This window comes from Salmo salar, chromosome 02 (genome assembly GCF_965601325.2).
Source record: "Salmo salar chromosome 02, fSalSal1, whole genome shotgun sequence".
Taxonomy (NCBI): domain Eukaryota; kingdom Metazoa; phylum Chordata; class Actinopteri; order Salmoniformes; family Salmonidae; genus Salmo; species Salmo salar.
In genome coordinates this window covers 77,126,231-77,147,500 of record NC_138292.1, presented here as the reverse complement: position 1 = coordinate 77,147,500, position 21,270 = coordinate 77,126,231, and the positions used below count along the sequence as shown (strand labels likewise).

Below are 21,270 nucleotides of genomic sequence, written 5' to 3'. Positions count from 1 at the left end.
CTGGCCCCCCGTTGGAATCAAACCCACAACCCTGGTGTTGCAAACACCATGCTCTACCAACTGAGCTACAGGGAAGGCAGTTAACCCCGTCACAGGATATAGCAGAAATTTGATGCCCGACTGCAGAGTTGATGACGTGGCACGCAGCCATTGGTGCAATGTAATAATTACAATTTAGTCAGCCTGGAATGCGACCACGTAAATCAATGGATTTCAAGCCTCTCCTCCGGGATCCAAATCCTTCCATGTATTGTAACTATTCCACAGCTAGTACACCTTTTTCAACTAATCCTAAAGCCATTGACTAGGTGAATCAGGTGAATCAGGTGAGCTAGTTCAGGGCTACAACAAAGTGGTGAAATGTCTGGGTGTCCCAGAGGAGAGGTTTGAAAACCACTGACTTAAATGCCCCTTAACCTGTTGGGGGTAGGGGGCAGTATTTACACGGCCGGATAAAAAACGTACCCGATTTAATCTGGTTATTACTACTGCCCAGAAACTAGAATATGCATATAATTATTGGCTTTGGATAGAAAACACCCTAAAGTTTCTAAAACTGTTTGAATGGTGTCTGTGAGTATAACAGAACTCATATGGCAGGCAAAAACCTGAGAAGATTCTGAACAGGAAGTGGCCTGTCTGACAAGTTCTTGTTCATCTTGGCTCTTTTTATTGAAGACTGAGGATCTTTGCTGTAACGTGACACTTCCTACGGCTCCCATAGGCTCTCAGAACCCGGGAAAAAGCTGAATGATATCGAGGCAGCCCCTGGCTGAAACACATTATCGCCTTTGGCAAGTGGCCGATCAGAGGACAATGGTCTTAGGCGCGTGCACGAGTCGACCCCGTGCTTTATTTTCTTTCGTCTTTTTACCTAAACGCAGATTCCCGGTCGGAATATTATCGCTTTTTTAACAAGAAAAATGTCATAAAAATTGATTTTAAACAGCGGTTGACATGCTTCGAAGTACGGTAATGGAATATTTAGAATTTTTTTGTCACGAAATGCGTCGTGCTCGTCACCCTTCTTTACCCTTTCGGATAGTGTCTTGAACGCACGAACAAAACGCCGCTGTTTGGATATAACTATGGATTATTTGGGACCAAACCAACATTTGTTATTGAAGTAGAAGTCCTGGGAGTGCATTCTGACGAAGAACACCAAAGGTAATCAAACTTTTCTAATAGTAAATCGGAGTTTGGTGAAGGCTAAACTTGCTGGGTGTCTAAATAGCTAGCCCTGTGATGCCGGGCTATCTACTTAGAATATTGCAAAATGTGCTTTCACCGAAAAGCTATTTTAAAATCGGACATATCGAGTGCACAAAGGAGTTCTGTATCTATAATTCTTAAAATAATTGTTATGCTTTTTGTGAACGTTTATCGTGAGTGATTTAGTAAATTTTTAGTAAATTCACCGGAAGTTTGCTATTTCTGAACGTCACATGCTAATGTAAAAAGCTGGTTTTTGATATAAATATGAACTTGATTGAACAAAACATGCATGTATTGTATAACATAATGTCCTAGGGTTGTCATCTGATGAAGATCATCAAAGGTTAGTGCTGCATTTAGCTGTGGTTTGGGTTTTTGTGACATTATATGCTAGCTTGAAAAATGGGTGTCTGATTATTTCTGGCTGGGTACTCTGCTGACATAATCTAATGTTTTGCTTTCGTTGTAAAGCCTTTTTGAAATCGGACAGTGTGGTTAGATTAACGAGAGTCTTGTCTTTAAAATGGTGTAAAGTAGTCATATGTTTGAGAAATTGAAGTAATAGCATTTCTAAGGTATTTGAATAACGCGCCACAGGATTCCACTGGCTGTTAAGTAGGTGGGACGATTTCGTCCCGCCGACCCTAGAGAGGTTAACCTGATTGAAATGCGACCCCCACACTGACTTGCATGCAGCAGAACTGAGACTGTCTGAATGGCTTACTCCCTCTAGATAATCTCGCTCTCTCTCTTTCTCTTTCTCTCACTTTCTTTTCTCTCCCTCTATTTCTCTCTCATTCTGTCTCTTTCCATAATTTTCCTCCTAATTTTCCTCTTCCTCCTCATCATCAGCTATCTGAGCAGCTAAACGATCGCTGCAGCTGTACACAGCCCATCTGTAAATAGCCCATCCAATCTCCCTACCTCATCCCCATATTGTTTTTATTTACTTTTCTACTCTTTTGCACACCAGTATTTCTACTTCCACATCATCTGCACATCTATCACTCCAGTATTAATTTGCTAAATTGTAATTACTTTGCTACTATGGCCTATTTATTGCCATACCTCCTCACTCCATTTGCACGCACTGTATATAGACTTTTCTATTGTGTTATTGACTGTACGTTTGTTTATTCCACGTGTAACTCTGTGTTGTTGTCTGTGTCACACTGCTTTGCTTTATATTGGCCAGGTCGTGGTTGTAAATTAGAACTTGTTCTCAACTGGCCTACCTGATAAAAAAAAGGTGAAATAAATAAAAAATAATAATACAAAAATCATCATTATCCCTTCCCCCTACACTCATGTCTCTTTTTATCTCTCTCTCCCTCAGACATAGATGAGTGTAATGAGACCACTGGTATCTGTGGAGTGGGCGGGGACTGCCAGAACCAGAAAGGAAGCTACAGTTGCCTCTGTCACCCTGGATACAGTAACTACGACAACAAACAGGTTCAGTGCTCAGGTGATTGCAGAATCTGGTACTATGACGCATTGCTTCCCACGACACGATACAATACAATACGATAAATTTGTCTCTTAGAAGAGGCCTGACCTGGATTGGAAATATAACTAGGCTCCTATTTTAACAGTCCTAAATTACAGCTATATCTAACATAACATAACATACACTACATGACAAAAAGTATGTGGACACCTTCTCGTCGAACATCTCTTTCCAAATTCATGGGCATTAATATGCGGTTGGTCCCCCCCTTTGCTGCTATAACAGCCTCCTCCTCTTCTGGGAAAGCTTTTCACTAGATGTTGGAACATTGCTGTGGAGACTTGCTACCATTCAGCCACAAGAGCATTAGTGAGGTTGGGCACTGATGTTGGGCGATTAGGCCTGGCTCACAGTCAGCATTCCAATTTATCCCAAAGGTGTATGATAGGGTTGAGGTCGGGGCTCTGTGCAGGCCAGTCAAGATCTTCCACAGCGATTTCGACAAAACATTTCTGTATGGACCTCGCTTTGCTGTAACAGGAAATGGCCTTCCTCAGACGGTTGCCACAAAGTTGGAAGCACAGAATTGTCTAGAATGTAATTATATGCTGTAGCTTTCAGCTTTCCCTTCACTGGAACTAAGGGACCTAGCCCGAACCATGAAAAACAGCCCCAGATCATTATTCCTCCTCAACCAAACTTTACACTTGGCACTATGCATTCTGGCATGTAGCGGTCATCTGCCAAACACAGATTAGTCCGTCGGACTGCCAGATGGTGAAGCATGATCCATCACTCCAGAGAACGCGCTTCCACTGCTCCAATGGCGGTGAGCTTTACACCACACCAGCCGATGCTTGGTATTGCGCATGGTGATCTTAGGCTTGTGTGCGGCTGCTCGTCCATGGAAACCCATTTCATGAAGTTCCGACGAACAGTTCTTGTGCTGACGTTGCTTCAAGAGCCCGTTTTTAACTCAGTAATGAGTCCTACAACTGAGGACAGACAAATTTTACGCATTATGCACTTCAGCACTCGACGGTCCCATTCTGTGAGTTTGTGTGGCCTACCACTTCGCAGCTTAATTGTTGTTGCTTCTAGATGTTTCCCCTTCACAATAGCAGCACTTACAGTTGACCAGGGCAGCACTCGAATGGCAGACATTTTACGAACTGACTTGGTGGAAAGGTGGCATCCTATAACGGTTCCACGTTGAATGTCAATGAGCTCTTCAGTAAGACCATTCTACTGACAATATTTGGCTATGGAGAATGCATGGCTGTGTGTAATTTGAAGGGGTGTCCACATACTTTTGTATACAGTGGGGGAAATAAGTATTTGATCCCCTGCTGATTTTGTACGTTTGCCCACTTACAAAGAAATGATCAGTCTATAATTTTAATAGTAGGTTTATTTGAACAGTGAGAGACAGAATACAACAAAAAAATCCAGAAAAACCCATGTCAAAAATGTTATAAACTGATTTGCATTTTAATGAGGGAAATAAGTATTTGACCCCTCTGCAAAACATGACTTAGTACTTGGTGGCAAAACACTTGTTGGCAATCACAGAGGTCAGACGTTTCTTGTAGTTGGCCACCAGGTTGGCACACATCTCAGGAGGGATTTTGTCCCACTCCTCTTTGCAGATCTTCTCCAACTCATTAAGGTTTCAAGGCTGACGTTTGGCAACTCGAAACTTCAGCTCCCTCCACAGATTATCTATGGGATTAAGGTCTGGAGACTGGCTAGGCCACTCCAGGACCTTAATGTGCTTCTTCTTGAGCCACTCCTTTGTTGCCTTGGCCGTGTGTTTTGGGTCATTGTCATGCTGGAATACCCATCCATGACCCATTTGCAATGCCCTGGCTGAGGGAAGGAGGTTTTCACCCAAGATTTGACGGTACATGGCCCCGCCCGTCGTCCCTTTGATGCGGTGAAGTTGTCCTGTTCCCTTAGCAGAAAAACACACACAAAGCATAATGTTTCCACCTCCATGTTTGACGGTGGAGATGGTGTTCTTGGGGTCATAGGCAGCATTCCTCCTCCTCCAAACACGGCGAGTTGAGTTGATGTCAAAGAGCTACATTTTGGTCTCATCTGACCACAACACTTTCGCCAGTTGTCCTCTGAGTCATTCAGATGTTCATTGGCAGACTTCAGACGGGCCTGTATATGTATTCTTGAGCAGGGGGACCTTGCGGGCGCTGCAGGATTTCAGTCCTTCACGGCGTAGTGTGTTACCAATTGTTTTCTTGGTGACTATGGTCCCAGCTGCCTTGAGATCATTGACAAGATCCTCCCGTGTAGTTCTGGGCTGATTCCTCACCGTTCTCATGATCATTGCAACTCCACGAGGTGAGATCTTGCATGGAGCCCCAGTCCGAGGGATATTGACAGTTCTTTTGTGTTTCTTCCATTTGCGAATAATCGCACCAAATGTTGTCACCTTTTCACCAAGCTGCTTGGCGATGGTCTTGTAGCTCATTCCAGCCTTGTGTAGGTCTACAATCTTGTCCCTGACATCCTTGGAGAGCTCTTTGGTCTTGGCCATGGTGGAGAGTTTGGTATCTGATTGATTGATTGCTTCTGTGGACAGGTGTCTTTTTTACAGGTAACAAGCTGCAGTTAGGAGCACTCCCTTTAAGAGTGTGCTCCTAATCTCAGCTCGTTACCTGTATAAAAGACACCTGGGAGCCAGAAATCTTTCTGATTGAGAGGGGGTCAAATATTTATTTCCCTCATTAAAATGCAAATCAATTTATAACATTTTTGACATGCGTTTTTCTGGATATTTTTGTTGTTATCCTGTTGGGGATAGGGGGCAGTATTTGCACGGCCGGATAAAAAACGTACACGATTTAATCTGGTTACTACTCCTGCCCAGTAACTAGAATATGCATATAATTGTTTGATTTGGATAGAAAACACCCTAACGTTTCTAAAACTGTTTGAATGGTGTCTGTGAGTATAACAGAACTCATTTGGCAGGCCAAAACCTGAGAAGATTCCAAACAGGAAGCGCTCTCTCTGACCATTTCATGGCCTTCTTGATCATCTCTAACCAAAACAGGGGATCTCTGGCATGACGTGACATTTTCTAACGCTCCCATAGGCTCTCAGAAGGCGCCAGAACGATGAATGGTGGCTTTGCAGGCCATGGCTGAAAAACATTAGCGCATTTGGATAATGGTCGATCTGAGGACAATGAGAGTGGAGGCGTGTGCACGAGCCGACACCATGTTTACTTTCTCTTTTACGAGAAAAATAGGATAAAAATGGATTTTAAACAGCGTTTGACATGCTTCGAAGTACGGTAATGGAATATTTTGAATTTTTTAGTCACGAAACGCATCGGGCGCATCACCCTTCTTTACCCTTCGGATAGTGTCTTGAACGCACGAACAAAACGTTGCTATTTGGATATAACTATGTTATTTGGAACCAAACAGACATTTGTTATTGAAGTAGAAGTCCTGGGAGTGCATTCTGACGAAGAACAGCAAAGGTAATCAAACTTTTCTAATAGTAAATCGGAGTTTGGTGAGTACCACACTTGGTGGGTGTCAAAATAGCTAGCCTGTGATGGCCAGGCTATCTACTCAGAATATTGCAAAATGTGCTTTCACCGAAAAGCTATTTTAAAATCGGACATAGCGAGTGCATAAAGGAGTTCTGTATCTATAATTCTTAAAATAATTGTTATGTTTTTTGTGAACGTTTATCGTGAGTAATTTAGTAAATTCACCGGAAGTGTTCGGTGGGAATGCTAGTCACATGCTAGTCACATGCTAATGTAAAAAGCTGGTTTTTGATATAAATATGAACTTGATTGAACAAAACATGCATGTATTGTATAACATAATGTCCTAAGATTGTCATCTGATGAAGATCATCAAAGGTTAGTGCTGCATTTAGCTGTGGTTTGGGTTTATGTGACATTATATGCTAGCTTGAAAAATGGGTGTCTGATTATTTCTGGCTGGGTACTCTGCTGACATAATCTAATGTTTTGCTTTCGTTGTAAAGCCTTTTTGAAATCGGACAGTGTGGTTAGATTAACGAGAGTCTTGTCTTTAAAATGGTGTAAAATAGTCATATGTTTGAGAAATTGAAGTAATAGCATTTCTAAGGTATTTGAATATCGCGCCACGGGATTACACTGGCTGTTGAGTAGGTGGGACGCAAGCATCCCACTGACCCAGAGAGGTTATTCTGTCTCTCACTGTTCAAATAAACCTACCATTAAAATTATAGACTGATCCTTTCTTTGTCAGTGGGCAAATGTACAAAATCAGCAGGGGATCAAATACTTTTTTCCCCCACTGTATATAGTGTAGCGTAACATAACATAACATAATATAACCTCTCTGGGCTAGGCGGGACGAATTCGTCCCACCTACGCAACAGCCAGTTGAATCCCGTGGCGCGATTTTCAAATACCTTAGAAATACTATTACTTCAATTTCTCAAAGATATGACTATTTTACAGCATTTTAAAGACACGACTCTCGTTAATCTAACCACACTGTCCGATTTCAAAAGGCTTTACAACGAAAGCAAAACATTAGATTATGTCAGCAGAGTACCCAGCCAGAAATAATCAGACACCCATTTTTCAAGCTAGCATATAATGTCACAAAAACCCAAACCACAGCTAAATGCAGCACTAACCTTTGATGATCTTCATCAGATGAGAACCCTAGGACATTATGTTATACAATACATGCATGTTTTGTTCAATCAAGTTCATATTTATATCAAAAACCAGCTTTTTACATTAGCATGTGACGTTCAGAACTAGCATACCCCCCGCAAACTTCCGGGGAATTTACTAACAATTTACTAAATTACTCACGATAAACGTTCACAAAAAGCATAACAATTATTTTAAGAATTATAGATACAGAACTCCTCTATGCACTCGATATGTCCGATTTTAAAATAGCTTTTTGGTGAAAGCACATTTTGTAATATTCTAAGTACATAGCCCAGCCATCACGGGCTAGCTATTTAGACACCCAGCAAGTTTAGCCTTCACCATAATCAGATTTACTATTACAAAAGTTTGATTACCTTTTGTTGTCTTCGTCAGAATGCACTCCCAGGACTGCTACTTCAATAAAAAATGTTGGTTTGGTCCAAAATAATCCATCGTTATATCCGAATAGCGGCGTTTTGTTTGTGCGTTCCAGACACTATCCGAAATGGTAAATCAGGGTCGCGAGCATGGCGCAATTCGTGACAAAAAAAATCTAAATATTCCATTACCGTACTTCGAAGCATGTCAACCGCTGTTTAAAATCCATTTTTATGCCATTTTTCTCGTAAAAAAGCGATAATATTCCGACCGGGAATCTCCTTTTAGGTAAACAGAGGAAAGAAAACAAGGCTTTCGGTAGACGCGGGCACGAGCCTGAGTCTCACAGTACTGTAACCAGCCACTACCCAAACGCGCTACTTTGTTTCAGCCAGAGCCTGCAAAGCCACGATTCAGCTTTTTGCCACCTTCTGAGAGCCCATGTGAGCCGTAGGAAGTGTCACGTTATAGCAGAGATCCTTTGTAATGGATAGAGATAATCAAGAAGGGGAAGAAATGGTCAGACAGGGTACTTCCTGTACAGAATCTTCTCAGGTTTTGACCTGCCATTTGAGTTCTGTTATACTCACAGACACCATTCAAACAGTTTTAGAAACTTTGGAGTGTTTTCTATCCAAAGCCAATAATTATATGCATATTCTAGTTACTGGGCAGGAGTAGTACCCAGATTAAATCGGGTACGTTTTTTATCCAGCCGTGTCAATACTGCCCCCTAGCCCTAACAGGATAACATAATATAACATATTATAACATAACATAATACAACATATTGCAACATAACATAATATAACATAACATAATTTAACATAATATAACATAACATAATATAACATAACATATTATAACGTAACATAATATAACATAACATAATATAACATAACAAAACATAATATAACATAATATAACGTATTATAACATAACATAATACAACATATTGGAACAAAACATAATATAACGTAATATAACATAACATAGCATAATATAACATAATATAACATAACATAATATAACATACCATAACATACATAGTATAACATAATATAACATAACAAAACATAATATAACTTAACATAATATAACATAATATAACATATTATAACATAACATAATTTAACATAATATAATATAACATAATATAACATAATTTAACATACCATAATATAACATAATATAACAAAACATAATATAATATACCATTTTATAACATATATGACATAACATAATATAACATAACATAATGTAACATACCATAATATAACATAATATGACAACATAATATAACAAAACAAAACATAATATAACATAACAGTAAATAATATAACATATTATAACATAACATAATATAAAATAATATAACATAATATAACATAAAATAATATAAAATAATATAACATAATATAACATAACAAAACATAATATAACAGAATATAACATAACATAGTATAACATAACATAACATACCATTATATAACATAATGTAACATAAGATAATATAACGTAACATAATTTAACATAATATAGCATAATATAGCATAATATAACATAACATGATATAACATAATATAACATAACATAATATAACATACTATAACATATTATAACATACTATAATACAACATATTGCAACATAACATAATTTAACATAATATAACATAACATAATATAACATAACATATTATAACATAATATAACATAACAAAACATAATATAACGTATTATAACATAACATAATACAACATATTGGAACAAAACATAATATAACGTAATATAACATAACATAGCATAATATAACATAATATAACATAACATAATATAACATATCATAACATACATATTATAATATAACATAACAAAACATAATATAACATAACATAATATAACATAATATAACATAACATAATATAATTTAACATACCATAATATAACATAATATAACAAAACATAATATAACATACCATTTTATAACATATGACATAACATAACATAATGTAACATAACATAACATAATATAACATACCATAATATAGCATAATATGACATAACATAACATAATATAACATAACATAATATAACATAACATTAAATAATATAACATATTATAACATAACATAATGTAACATAATATAACATATTATAACATAATATAACATAAAATAATATAATATAACATAATATAAGATAACATTATATAACATAATATAACATAACATTATATAATATAAAATAACATAACATAATGCAGTGCTTCTCAATTATTTTTCTGTTTCGCCCCCCCTAGGAAGAAGTAAACATTTCGCGCCCCCCAACTCTCCGCCGGGACTGTAAATAGTATAATTTGTCTATAAAATTGTTAGAAGTACACCTCTGCAGAACATTGTATCCTTATTAACATTAAAGAAAACAAAATAATAAAAAAGAAAGAAATATAGATCAACTTACAACAAAGAATAACTTTATTAACATTGTTTTCTATTCTGTAACAGAAAAGACTTAAAGTGCATCAATTTGCCTGAAATAAAAAAAAAATTCTAACCTTATTAAAACTGTAAAAAATGTTTGACCATTTGATACTGAAAAATAAAATTAAATATAATCAATAAATAATAATAAATTCAAATTGATCAGCAACATTAACTCAGGAGCACAATATATGAAACACTTTGACCTATAAAACAAAAATGAATATAACAATTTCCGATGATTTGCTTTTTTCAAAATGAGGAAGTCAGGATTAATGGCTACAATGAGCACGTTTTGCAGAGCACAGCTTTTCGAAGCGGGGTTTGAAGCATGATACTGCAACTCTCAGCTCCTGCTCAATGTTTAGCTGGGACCTGTACTTGGTCTTCAGTGTAGCAACAGCAGAGAAGCCAGTCTCACAAAGATAAGATGTTGCAAAAGGAAGAAGAATGCCCATGGCCCTCTGCCCTAAGAGTGGATACTGCCTCTCTACACTCAGCCAGAATTCACTCAGTGTCTGTGATGTGAACCTCAGTCTGAATGTGGAGTCAGACGTCATATCAATGAACTGGTCCTCCTCTGCAGAGCTGAAACCAGTTGGAGCTGTTGCATTGAAAGGATCTCTCACCCAGTCATATTTGGAACTGTTTTCAGGGAAGTACATTTTAAAGAATCCCATCAGTGATGAAATATGCTCCTTAATATATGGAATCACTGAGGTGGCATCATAGTCAGTAGTGTCAACAAATTCATGCAGGTTCTCCAATGAATCAGTATTTCCTTCATCAAGTCGCCTGCCCCACATTGCAAGCTTTTGAGTGAAAGAGCTGATCTTGTCTTTGACCTGAGGGAGGTGTTTATCTTTCCCTTGAAGCCATAGATTTAGTTCATTTAGCTTTCCAAATATGTCACTCAGGTAGGCCAGTTTTGCCTGCGAGGCCAGTTTTTCTGCGAGGTAGTACTCCGAAAGCTCCTGCTCCGAAAACATTCTTATCTGCTCTCTGAGCTCAAAAACTCGGGACAAGACTTTTCCTCGTGACAGCCACCTTGCTTCACTGTGAAACAGCACAGCTTGATGTTCAGCTCCCATCTCCTCACAGATAGCAGAGAAGACTCTTGTTTTTAGTGGTCTGGTCTTTATAAAATTGACTACACCTACAATGTCAGTCATAACCTCACTTAATTCAGAGGAAAGGTGCCTTGATGCCAGTGCTTCTCTGTGTATAACACAGTGTGTCCACTCAGCATTAGGTGAGGCCTTCTTGATGAATGCCCGAAGTCCTTTTCTCATCCCTGCCATGGTCTGTGCACCATCACTGCAAACACCAATGCAGTTCTCCCACTTTAGCCCATTCTCAGTCAGGAAGCAGTCCAGCATTTTGAATAGCTCTTCAGCTGTGGCTCTGTCTCTGACATATTTACAAAAAAGTAAATCCTCACACAGGGAGTTTGTCATGTCAAAACGTACATAAGCGATAAACAAACAGTCTTTGTTGCTGTCAGTTGCTTCATCGAACTGTAAGGCAAAATGTTTGTCTTTGAGTTTATCTACCAGCTGTTCTTTAAGATCGTTAGCAATGTCATTTATACGTCTGGCGACAGTGTCATTGGACAGAGGGATAGTTTTTATTTTTGCAGCACTTGCGTCATCCAGCATGACAGAGACCATGTCTAATGCTGCAGGCAGTATCAGCTCCTCTGCTATGGAGTGTTTTTTTTTGCACTGAGCAATTTGGTACGCCACCTTATATGATGCTAACAGTGCTCGCTGGTTTACTGAAGTAGAATTCACAAAGCGGGACGATTGTTGGCAATATTCGGCACGTTTTCGCTGAAAAAACTCAAGCGGCTTATCAGCGTGGTAGGGGTGTAATGTCTTTAAGTGACGCCTTAATTTATTTGGCTTCATGCTGTCCACTGCCAACATTTTTAAACACAGTAAACATACCGGTCTTTCCTCGTCTCCCACCGTAGTCACAGTGAAGCCAAGCGCTACATACGCTTCGTCATATTTCCTCGTCTTAGCTTTCGGGAGACTTACGTTTGTCTCATTATCTCCGTCTCTCTCCGCCTTTCTTTTCATCCCTGTTAAATATTTTTCCATGGTGTCTCTTAAGGGTTTGTTATCTGCACTTCATATCTCCTGCTCTGTGTTGTGTGCTCTTGTTCGGTGCAAAAGAAACACTCCCTGCGGCAAAAAAACCCTACTCCCTGCGGCAAAAAAAACCCTACTCCCTGCGGCAAAAAAACCCTACTCCCTGCGGCAAAAAAACCCTACTCCCTGCGGCAAAAAAACCCTACTCCCTGCGGCAAAAAAACCCTACTCCCTGTGGCAAAAAAACCCTACTCCCTGTGGCAAAAAAACCCTACTCCCTGTGGCAAAAAAACCCTACTCCCTGTGGCAAAAAAACCCTACTCCCTGCGGCAAAAAACCCTACTCCCTGTGGCAAAAAACCCTACTCCCTGCTGCCAAAAAACCCTACTCCCTGCTGCAAAAAAACCCTACTCCCTGCGGCAAAAAAACCCTAGTCCCTTCTGCAAAAAAACCCTAGTCCCTTCTGCAAAAAAACCCTACTCCCTGCTGCAAAAAAACCCTACTCCCTGTGGCAAAAAAACCCTACTCCCTGTGGCAAAAAAACCCTACTCCCTGCTGCAAAAAACCCTACTCCCCGGGGTCACACGCTCCCCCCCTGGCATCGCTCCGAGCCCCCCCAGGGGGACGAGCCCCACTATTTGAGAAGGACTGACATAATGTAATATAACAAAACATAACATAATATAACATAATCTAACATAACATAACATAATATAATATAATGTAACATAATATGATCAAACATAATATAACATAATATAACATAATATAATATAACATAATATAGCATAATCTTACATAAATTAACATAATCTAACATAATATAACATTATCTAGCATAATATAAAATAATCTAACATAATCTAACATAATATAACATAATCTAACATAATACAACATAACATAATGTAACATATGCTTATCTAGCAGACGCTTTGATTCAAAAAATGATTTACAACAGTGAGTGGATACTTTTTGTTATGGCTGGCTGCATATTACAGTAAGGTCTGTCCTTCTGTTGCTGTAGGTAGTGTTATTACAGAGACTCTATGTTCCACTGGTAGCTTCCTCTTCCTTGCATTGCTTCCCAAATGACACCCTATTCCCTATACTACATTAGACCAGGGCCCATAGTGCACTGTATAATAGGGTGTCAACTGGGATGCTTGCTATGATGGTTACCATGGCAACATTTCAGCACTGATGTGCTGTGGGTTTCTGGGTGTTTTAATCTCCACCTCAACTTCCTCTCTGTCTCATGTCTTCATTTGTATCTTAGTTAGTTGGTATCTGATGATAAACATGGTTACCCATGGCAACAACTTGGATCTACTATGAGCATGATAAGGATGTGACAGTTTTCATTTGTATGTGTTGTGTTTTTGTGTGTATTGTGGTGTGTTGTACTTGTATTTATTAAGGATCCTCATTAGTTCCAGCCAAGGCAGCAGCTACTCTTCCTGGGGTCCAGCAACATTAAAGCAGTTTAAAAACTTTACAAAACATTCCCAATAGATTTCACATATCACTAAGTGGTGTGTTGTGTTGTTGTGTGTGGTGTAGTGGTGTGTAGTAGTGTGTTGTGTTGTTGTGCAGGTGTGATGGTGGTGTGTTGTGTTGTGTTGTTTTGTGTTGTTGTGCAGGTGGGATTGTGTTGTGTTGTTTTGTGTTGTTGTGCAGGTGGGATTGTGTTGTGCAGGTGTGATTGTGTTGTGTTGTGTTGTGTTGTGCTGTGTAGTGTCGATCCAGGTGTGATGGTTGTGTTTTGTAAAATGTACATGTTGTGTTGTGTCGATCCAAATGTGATCCAAATATTGTTTTGTGTTTCCTTCAGTACTGACCTGTGACCAATTTAAAGTGAATGAGACTCCTGGACAGGTGAGTTTTACAGTACCTGGACCTGATGAGTCCTTATACAGCAGCTGAACCCATTGACATAGAATCCGTTCTACTCATAGGCCCGTTCTACTCATTCTAGTTCTTTAACTGAAACATGTTTGAATGGGGAGGCCTGTTCTACTCATTCTAGATCTGTAGCTGAACCATGTTTGAATAGGGAGGCCTGTTCTACTCATTCTAGATCTGTAGCTGAACCATGTTTGAATAGGGAGGCCTGTTCTACTCATTCTAGATCTGTAGCTGAACCATGTTTGAATAGGGAGGCCTGTTCTACTCATTCTAGTTCTGTAGCTGAACCATGTTTGAATAGGGAGGCCTGTTCTACTCATTCTAGATCTGTAGCTGAACCATGTTTGCTTTGAATGACATAGATTATTTATTGACGGGTAAATATTAATTTCTTGCCACATACTTATTCTCTCTCTCTCATTCTCTCTTTCTCTCTCTCTCTCTCTCTCAGTAAAATATCCAGAACATTTACAGAATATGGCAGTGAGCAGTCAGTAAAATATCCAGAACATTTATAGAATATGGCAGTAAGCAGTCAGTAAAATAACCAGAACATTTATAGAATATGGCAGTAAGCAGTCAGTAAAATAACCAGAACATTTATAGAATATGGCAGTGAGCAGTCAGTAAAATAACCAGAACATTTATAGAATATGGCAGTGAGCAGTCAGTAAAATAACCAGTAGATGTGAAGGTATATTATCCAATAGGTCTATGATTTCCAAATACTGCAACTCACTATTGCATTGTTTTACATTCTTGATCTTTCATTCTCTCTCTCTCTCTCTCTCTCTCTCTCTCTGTCTCTCTCTCTCTCTGTCTCTGTCTCTCTAAGACCACTTTAGAAACAAGTGTTTTGATTAATACGTTTAAGTGATATCTTCTGGGACAACAATGTAAGTCTTGCTATAAATGTTTTTACCCATATGAAGTCAATGAACTTCTCCTCTCTCTCAGACTGTCCCAGGTTTAGCTGGTCTCCTGTCCCTAATGAGGAACAGCTGTCTGGTGTTGAGTAACGCTGGGGACGCAGCCGGAGGGAGACTGACTGGAGAGGTGTTACTGGAGGTAACCCCCCCCCCCCCACACACACACACACATACAAACACACATGCAAGGACTCACACAAGCATGCACACATACACATGCACACACATACACACACACGAATGCAAGGACTCACACAAGGCACAATCATGCACACATACACAAACACAAACACATACACACACACACGCAAGGACTCACACAAGCATGCACACTCACACATGGCACAATCATGCACACACACACACACACACATGCAAGGACTCACACAAGTATGCATACTCACACATGGCACAATCATGCACACATACAAACACACACACACACACACACACACACACACACACACACACACACACACACACACACACACACACACACACGGTTCACTCACTTCGTCTTTCCTGTTTCTACTTCCTGTGCATAGAATGTCTTCACGGAGATGGACGGCTTCTTGTCTCAAGGTATCCTAAGCAACAGCCGGGAGGTGAGTGAGTTGCTAGGCACCGTGGAAGACGCCATGAGGTTCATCGCGCCGCAGCTCAGAGACAACCACACCACCATGGAGAGAAACCGCACAGGTAACACACACACACACACACACACACACACACACACACACACTCACACACACACACACACACGCACACTCCTGAACACAATCACACACCCACACATCTTCCTTCGCCTTAATCCTTGTCCTTGTACACAGCGACTAAGCTTGCAGTGAGGAGGGGACAGACTCCGCCCACTGGGCCAATCAGCCTGGCCAATGACAACGCTCGGCTGGACACCAGCTGGGAGACAGCCACCGGCAACGGGACGTACCCAGGTAGGCTACTCTTCATCATCATCATCATCACCACCACCACCACCATCATCATCATCTCTATAACTAAGTACTATATATTTTAGTACCAGTAACTTCAAAAAAAATCCAATCCTGGATTCCGGATTTCCTGCTTATTCCAGGAATCTTCCAACCTGAAAAACCTGGGAATTTTGGGAAAGTTACAAGAAATTCTAGTAACTTGTTTAATTTTGTGCTTCCCAGGTTTCGCTCTGGCTGGGTTGGTGTCTTACAAGACAGTGGAGAAATCTGTCAACAACTCCTTCCAGTACCTCACTGACACAGACACTGACACAGACACAGACACAGACACAGCAACATCCACAGCATCAAAGCCTAGCTACCAGATCAGTTCCAAGGTGGTAACAGCTTTCGTTAGTAACCCAGCAACAGACCACCTCACCCAGCCTGTCATCCTCACCTTCAAACATCTCCAGGTATCATTTAATAATATTATAATAGCTGACGTTAATATATGATGTATGTAAATATTATAGTATATTATAATCGTACATCTACAGTCAGGACTTGTTTCATGTACATTTTCAATCACAAGCTAAATTATACAGTGCTGTGAAAAAGTATTGGCCCGCTTTTTAATTTGGTCTACTTTTGCGTATTTTTGATACTGAATGTTATCAGATCTTCAACCAAAACCAAATCTTAGATATCACTCAATTCCCTGTGTGAAAAAGTAATTGCCCCTTACTCTTTTCAAGTCCTGCCACATCATCTCAATTGGGATTAGGACTGGATATTGACTAGGCCATTCCAAAACTTCAAATTTGTTGCTTTTTAGCCATTTTCATGTAGACTTAATTGTGTGTTTTGAATCATTGTCTTGCTGCACTTCAGCTTCAGCTCACAGACAGATGGCCTGACATTCTCCTGTAGAATTATCTGATACAGAGCAGAATTCATGGTTCCTTCTATTAAGGCAAGTCGTCCAGGTCCTGAAGCAGCAAAGCATCCCCAAACCATCACACTACCACCACCATGCTGACCGTTGGTATGAGGTTCTTACTGTGGAACACAGTGTTTGGTTCCTCTCAAAGGACCACACAACATGCCGTCGCGTGACTCCAAGTTTACTTTGATATGATGGTTATTATATCAATATTTGTGTATAAAAGCGTTTCCACGTAATTAGTTTGGTCAACAGTTGGAAAGTTTACCAACGAATGTTCTGTTTCCATCAGGCCTGTCATGACATTTTATATCCCACATGTACTTTACTCGCCTAAAAAGGTTGGATGGAAACCTGATCACAGACAATGTCCTAACAGATAAAAATGTTGTTTTGCTCTTGCTGCCTCCTTAAATCAAGAAACAGTAAGAGGGACTTAGCCAATGTTTCATCCTCCTGTCTCTCTCTCTCCTCTTTCTCTCTCTCTCCCTCTTTCTCTCTCTCTTGCTCTCTCTCTCTGTCTCTGTCTCCATCGCTGTCTCTCTCTCTCTCTCGCTTTCCCACCCCAGGTGAGGGTGGAGTCATCAGAAATGAACTATACCTGTGTGTTCTGGTCAGAGGGGCGTGTCCATGAAGAGGGAGGGGCGTGGTCAAGGAGTGGCTGTACCAAAGTCACGTCTAACGCTACACACACCGTGTGTTCCTGTACCCACCTTAGCAGCTTCGCTGTTCTCATGGCCCTCTACCCTGTAAAGGTACACACACACACACACACACACACACACACACACACACACACACACACACACACACACACACACACACACACACACACACACACACACTAATGAGTTAAAGGCTGTGTTGTTGCAAGTTGACACATGTTATCCAACTGAGGCTTTATTGCCATGGATAGATAATAAATACAAGTGAAATAAACAATACACAATATACAGTAAACATTACACAAAAGTTTAAAATGTCATATTATGTCTAAATACAGTGTTATAACGATGTGCAAATAGTAAAGTACAAAAGGGAAACTAAATAAACAAATAATGTTCTTTACTGGTTGCCCTTTTCTTGTGGCAACAGGTCTTGCTGCTGTGATGGCATACTGTGGTAATAGATATGGGTGAAATTATCAACATTTGATTTGTTCCCTCCCTCCCTCCCTCCCTCCCTCCCTCCCTCCCTCCCTCCCTCCCTCCCTCCCTCCCTCCCTCCCTCCCTCCCTCCCTCCCTCCCTCCCTCCCTCCCTCCAGCACACCTTTGAGCTGCGTCTGTTGACGTGGCTGGGTCTGTCGGTGTCTGTGGTGTGTCTGTTGCTGTGCATCCTGACCTTCTGGATGTGTCGGTCCATCCAGGGCACACGCACCACCATCCACCTCCACCTCTGTGTCTGCCTCTTCATCGCTGACCTCGTCTTCCTCAGCGGTATCTCACACACACAGAGCAAGGTGGGTGTAGGGATGTGGGGACTGTGTGTGTGTGTGGGAGATGTATGTGTGTGTCTTCCACACAAGCACCTCACACACACAGTGGGTAACGGACAAAGAACAAGGTGGGTAACGGACAAAGATCAAGGTGGGTAAACGGACAAAGAACAAGGTGGGTAAACGGACAAAGAACAATGTGGGTAACGGACAAAGAGCAAGGTGGGTAACGAACAAAGAACAATGTGGGTAACGGACAAAGAGCAAGGTGGGTAACGAACAAAGAACAAGGTGGGTAACGGACAAAGATCAAGGTGGGTAACAGACAAAGAACAAGGTGGGTAACGGACAAAGAACAAGGTGAGTAACGGACAAAGATCAATGTGGGTAACGGACAAAGATCAATGTGGGTAACGGACAAAGAGCAAGGTGGGTAACGAACAAAGAACAATGTGGGTAACGGACAAAGAGCAAGGTGGGTAACGGACAAAGAACAAGGTGGGTAAACGGACAAAGAACAAGGTGGTTAACTGACAAAGAACAAGGTGGTTAACTGACAAAGAGCAAGGTGGGTAACGAACAAAGAACAAGGTGGGTAACGGACAAAGAACAAGGTGGGTAACGGACAAAGAACAAGGTGGGTAACGGACAAAGAACAAGGTGGGTAACGAACAAAGAACAAGGTGGTTAATGGACAAAGAGCAAGGTGAACAAACACATTTAAAGGATGAGTTCAGTGTTTTCTAACTTAATAATGTTAAATGGTTCCTCACCCTGAAAGTCTATGTGCCAGGAGAATCTGGAATCCATGGTTCAGTTTTCTTTACAGCCACTACAAATGTAGCCAGTGTTAACTTTAGCCATCACTCCTCCCATCTCCTCCTCTCCTCCCTCTTGCCCCTCTCCTCCTCTCCTCCTTCCCTCTCTCTTGCTCCTCTCCTCCCCCATCCCCCTCTCCTCTCCCCTCCCCCTCTCCATATCTCCTCTCCCCTCCCCCTCTCCATATCTCCTCTCCCCTTGCCCCTCTCCTCCTCCTCCTCTTCTTCTCCTCTCCCCACTACTCCTCTCCTCCTCCTGTCCTTCTTGCCCCTATCCTCCCCCTCTCCTCTCCTCTCCTCTCCTCTCCTCTCCTCTCCTCTCCTCTCCTCTCCTCTCCTCTCCTCTCCTCTCCTCTCCTCTCCTCTCCTCTCCTCTCCTCTCCTCTCCTCTCCTCTCCTCTCCTCTCCTCTCCTCTCCTCTCCTCTCCTCTCCTCTCCTCTCCTCTCCTCTCCTCTCCTCTCTCAGGATGGATGTAGGGTTGTAGCAGGTCTCCTCCACCTGTTCTTCCTAGGATCCTTCAGTTGGATGTTGTTAGAGGGGGTTCAGCTCTACCGCATGGTGGTCCTGGTCTTCAACACTACCATAAGGTTTTGGATATATTTACTCTATGGTTATAAATTATTATGTCTTAGTATATATTTAGAGTATATTTTTGTGTATATTTTCATTACACATTCATCTTATATTCAGATATTTATATTTATAAATACAGCATAATGTATATTTTATTTTGAATGTGTTTTATATTCCTTATCTATTATATATTCTATTTTATTATATATATTTCTTACAACATTGTTTATTTTGCTATTTTATGCATTCTGTCTATGTGATATATTATTATTATTATTGCTGTTATTATTACAAATAATATTGTTATTATTGTTATTATTATTATTATTATTGTAAACGTATTTTATGAATCTCTGTGATTCATCTTCTTACTGTAGACCTCTGTACCTGTATTTTATGAAGCTCTGTGATTCATCTTCTTACTGTAGATCTCTGTACCTGTATTTTATGAAGCTCTGTGATTCTTCTTCTTACTGTAGACCTCTGTACCTGTATTTTATGAAGCTCTGTGATTCATCTTCTTACTGTAGACCTCTGTACCTGTATTTTATGAAGCTCTGTGATTCATCTTCTTACTGTAGACCTCTGTACCTGTATTTTATGAAGCTCTGTGATTCATCTTCTTACTGTAGACCTCTGTACCTGTATTTTATGAAGCTCTGTGATTCATCTTCTTACTGTAGACCTCTGTACCTGTATTTTATGAAGCTCTGTGATTCATCTTCTTACTGTAGACCTCTGTACCTGTATTTTATGAAGCTCTGTGATTCATCTTCTTACTGTAGACCTCTGTACCTGTATTTTATGAATCTCTGTGATTCTTCTTCTTACTGTAGACCTCTATACCTGTATTTTATAAATCTCTGTGATTCATTTTCTTACTGTAGACCTCTGTACCTGTATGCTGTGGGATATGGACTGCCACTGGCTATAGTCATCATCTCTGCTATCACCTACCCAGATGGATACGGTACCACACAACAGTGAGTGTGTGTCTGAGTCTCTAACTCTGTGTGTGTGTGTGTGTGTGTGTGTGAATAAAATAAAACGTAACACAATAAAATAACAATAACGGGCTATATACAGGGGGTACAAGGACCAAGCCAATGTACGGACGTACAGGTTAGTCGAATTAATAAATGTAGGTGGGGGGGGGGTCAACGTAAATAGTCCTAGATATAACATGTACTTAACCTAATGTTATCCTCTCTGTGTGTCTCTGTCAGCTGTTGGTTGTCTCTGGAGAGAGGATTCATCTGGAGTTTCTTCGGCCCAGTGTGCACCATCATCATTCTCAACGTTTTCTTCTTCATCATCACTGTCTGGAGGCTGGCCCAGAAGTTCTCTAGTCTCAACACTAACCTCTCCAACCTACACAAGATCAAGTAAGGAGAGAGCGAGAGAGCGAG

At 40.4% G+C, this 21,270-nt stretch overlaps 1 protein-coding gene across 3 annotated transcripts in view; it reads left to right on the top strand.

The window, feature by feature from the left end:
• The window catches only part of LOC106582062 (adhesion G protein-coupled receptor E5), a 90,054-nt gene that overhangs the window by 18,922 nt on the left and 49,862 nt on the right, over positions 1-21,270 (top strand). Inside the window, exons 6-16 of one of the 3 annotated variants that reach the window (XM_082967240.1) lie at positions 2,552-2,683; positions 14,156-14,199; positions 15,187-15,297; positions 15,704-15,857; positions 15,989-16,108; positions 16,331-16,563; positions 17,603-17,788; positions 18,299-18,493; positions 19,754-19,875; positions 20,749-20,844; positions 21,088-21,246. The exons of the other annotated variants lie outside the window; for them this stretch is intronic. Coding sequence (XP_082823366.1) covers positions 2,552-2,683; positions 14,156-14,199; positions 15,187-15,297; positions 15,704-15,857; positions 15,989-16,108; positions 16,331-16,563; positions 17,603-17,788; positions 18,299-18,493; positions 19,754-19,875; positions 20,749-20,844; positions 21,088-21,246 — 1,552 coding nt within the window. The remainder of the gene's footprint in view (positions 1-2,551; positions 2,684-14,155; positions 14,200-15,186; positions 15,298-15,703; positions 15,858-15,988; positions 16,109-16,330; positions 16,564-17,602; positions 17,789-18,298; positions 18,494-19,753; positions 19,876-20,748; positions 20,845-21,087; positions 21,247-21,270) is intronic. 3 annotated transcript variants of the gene reach the window in all.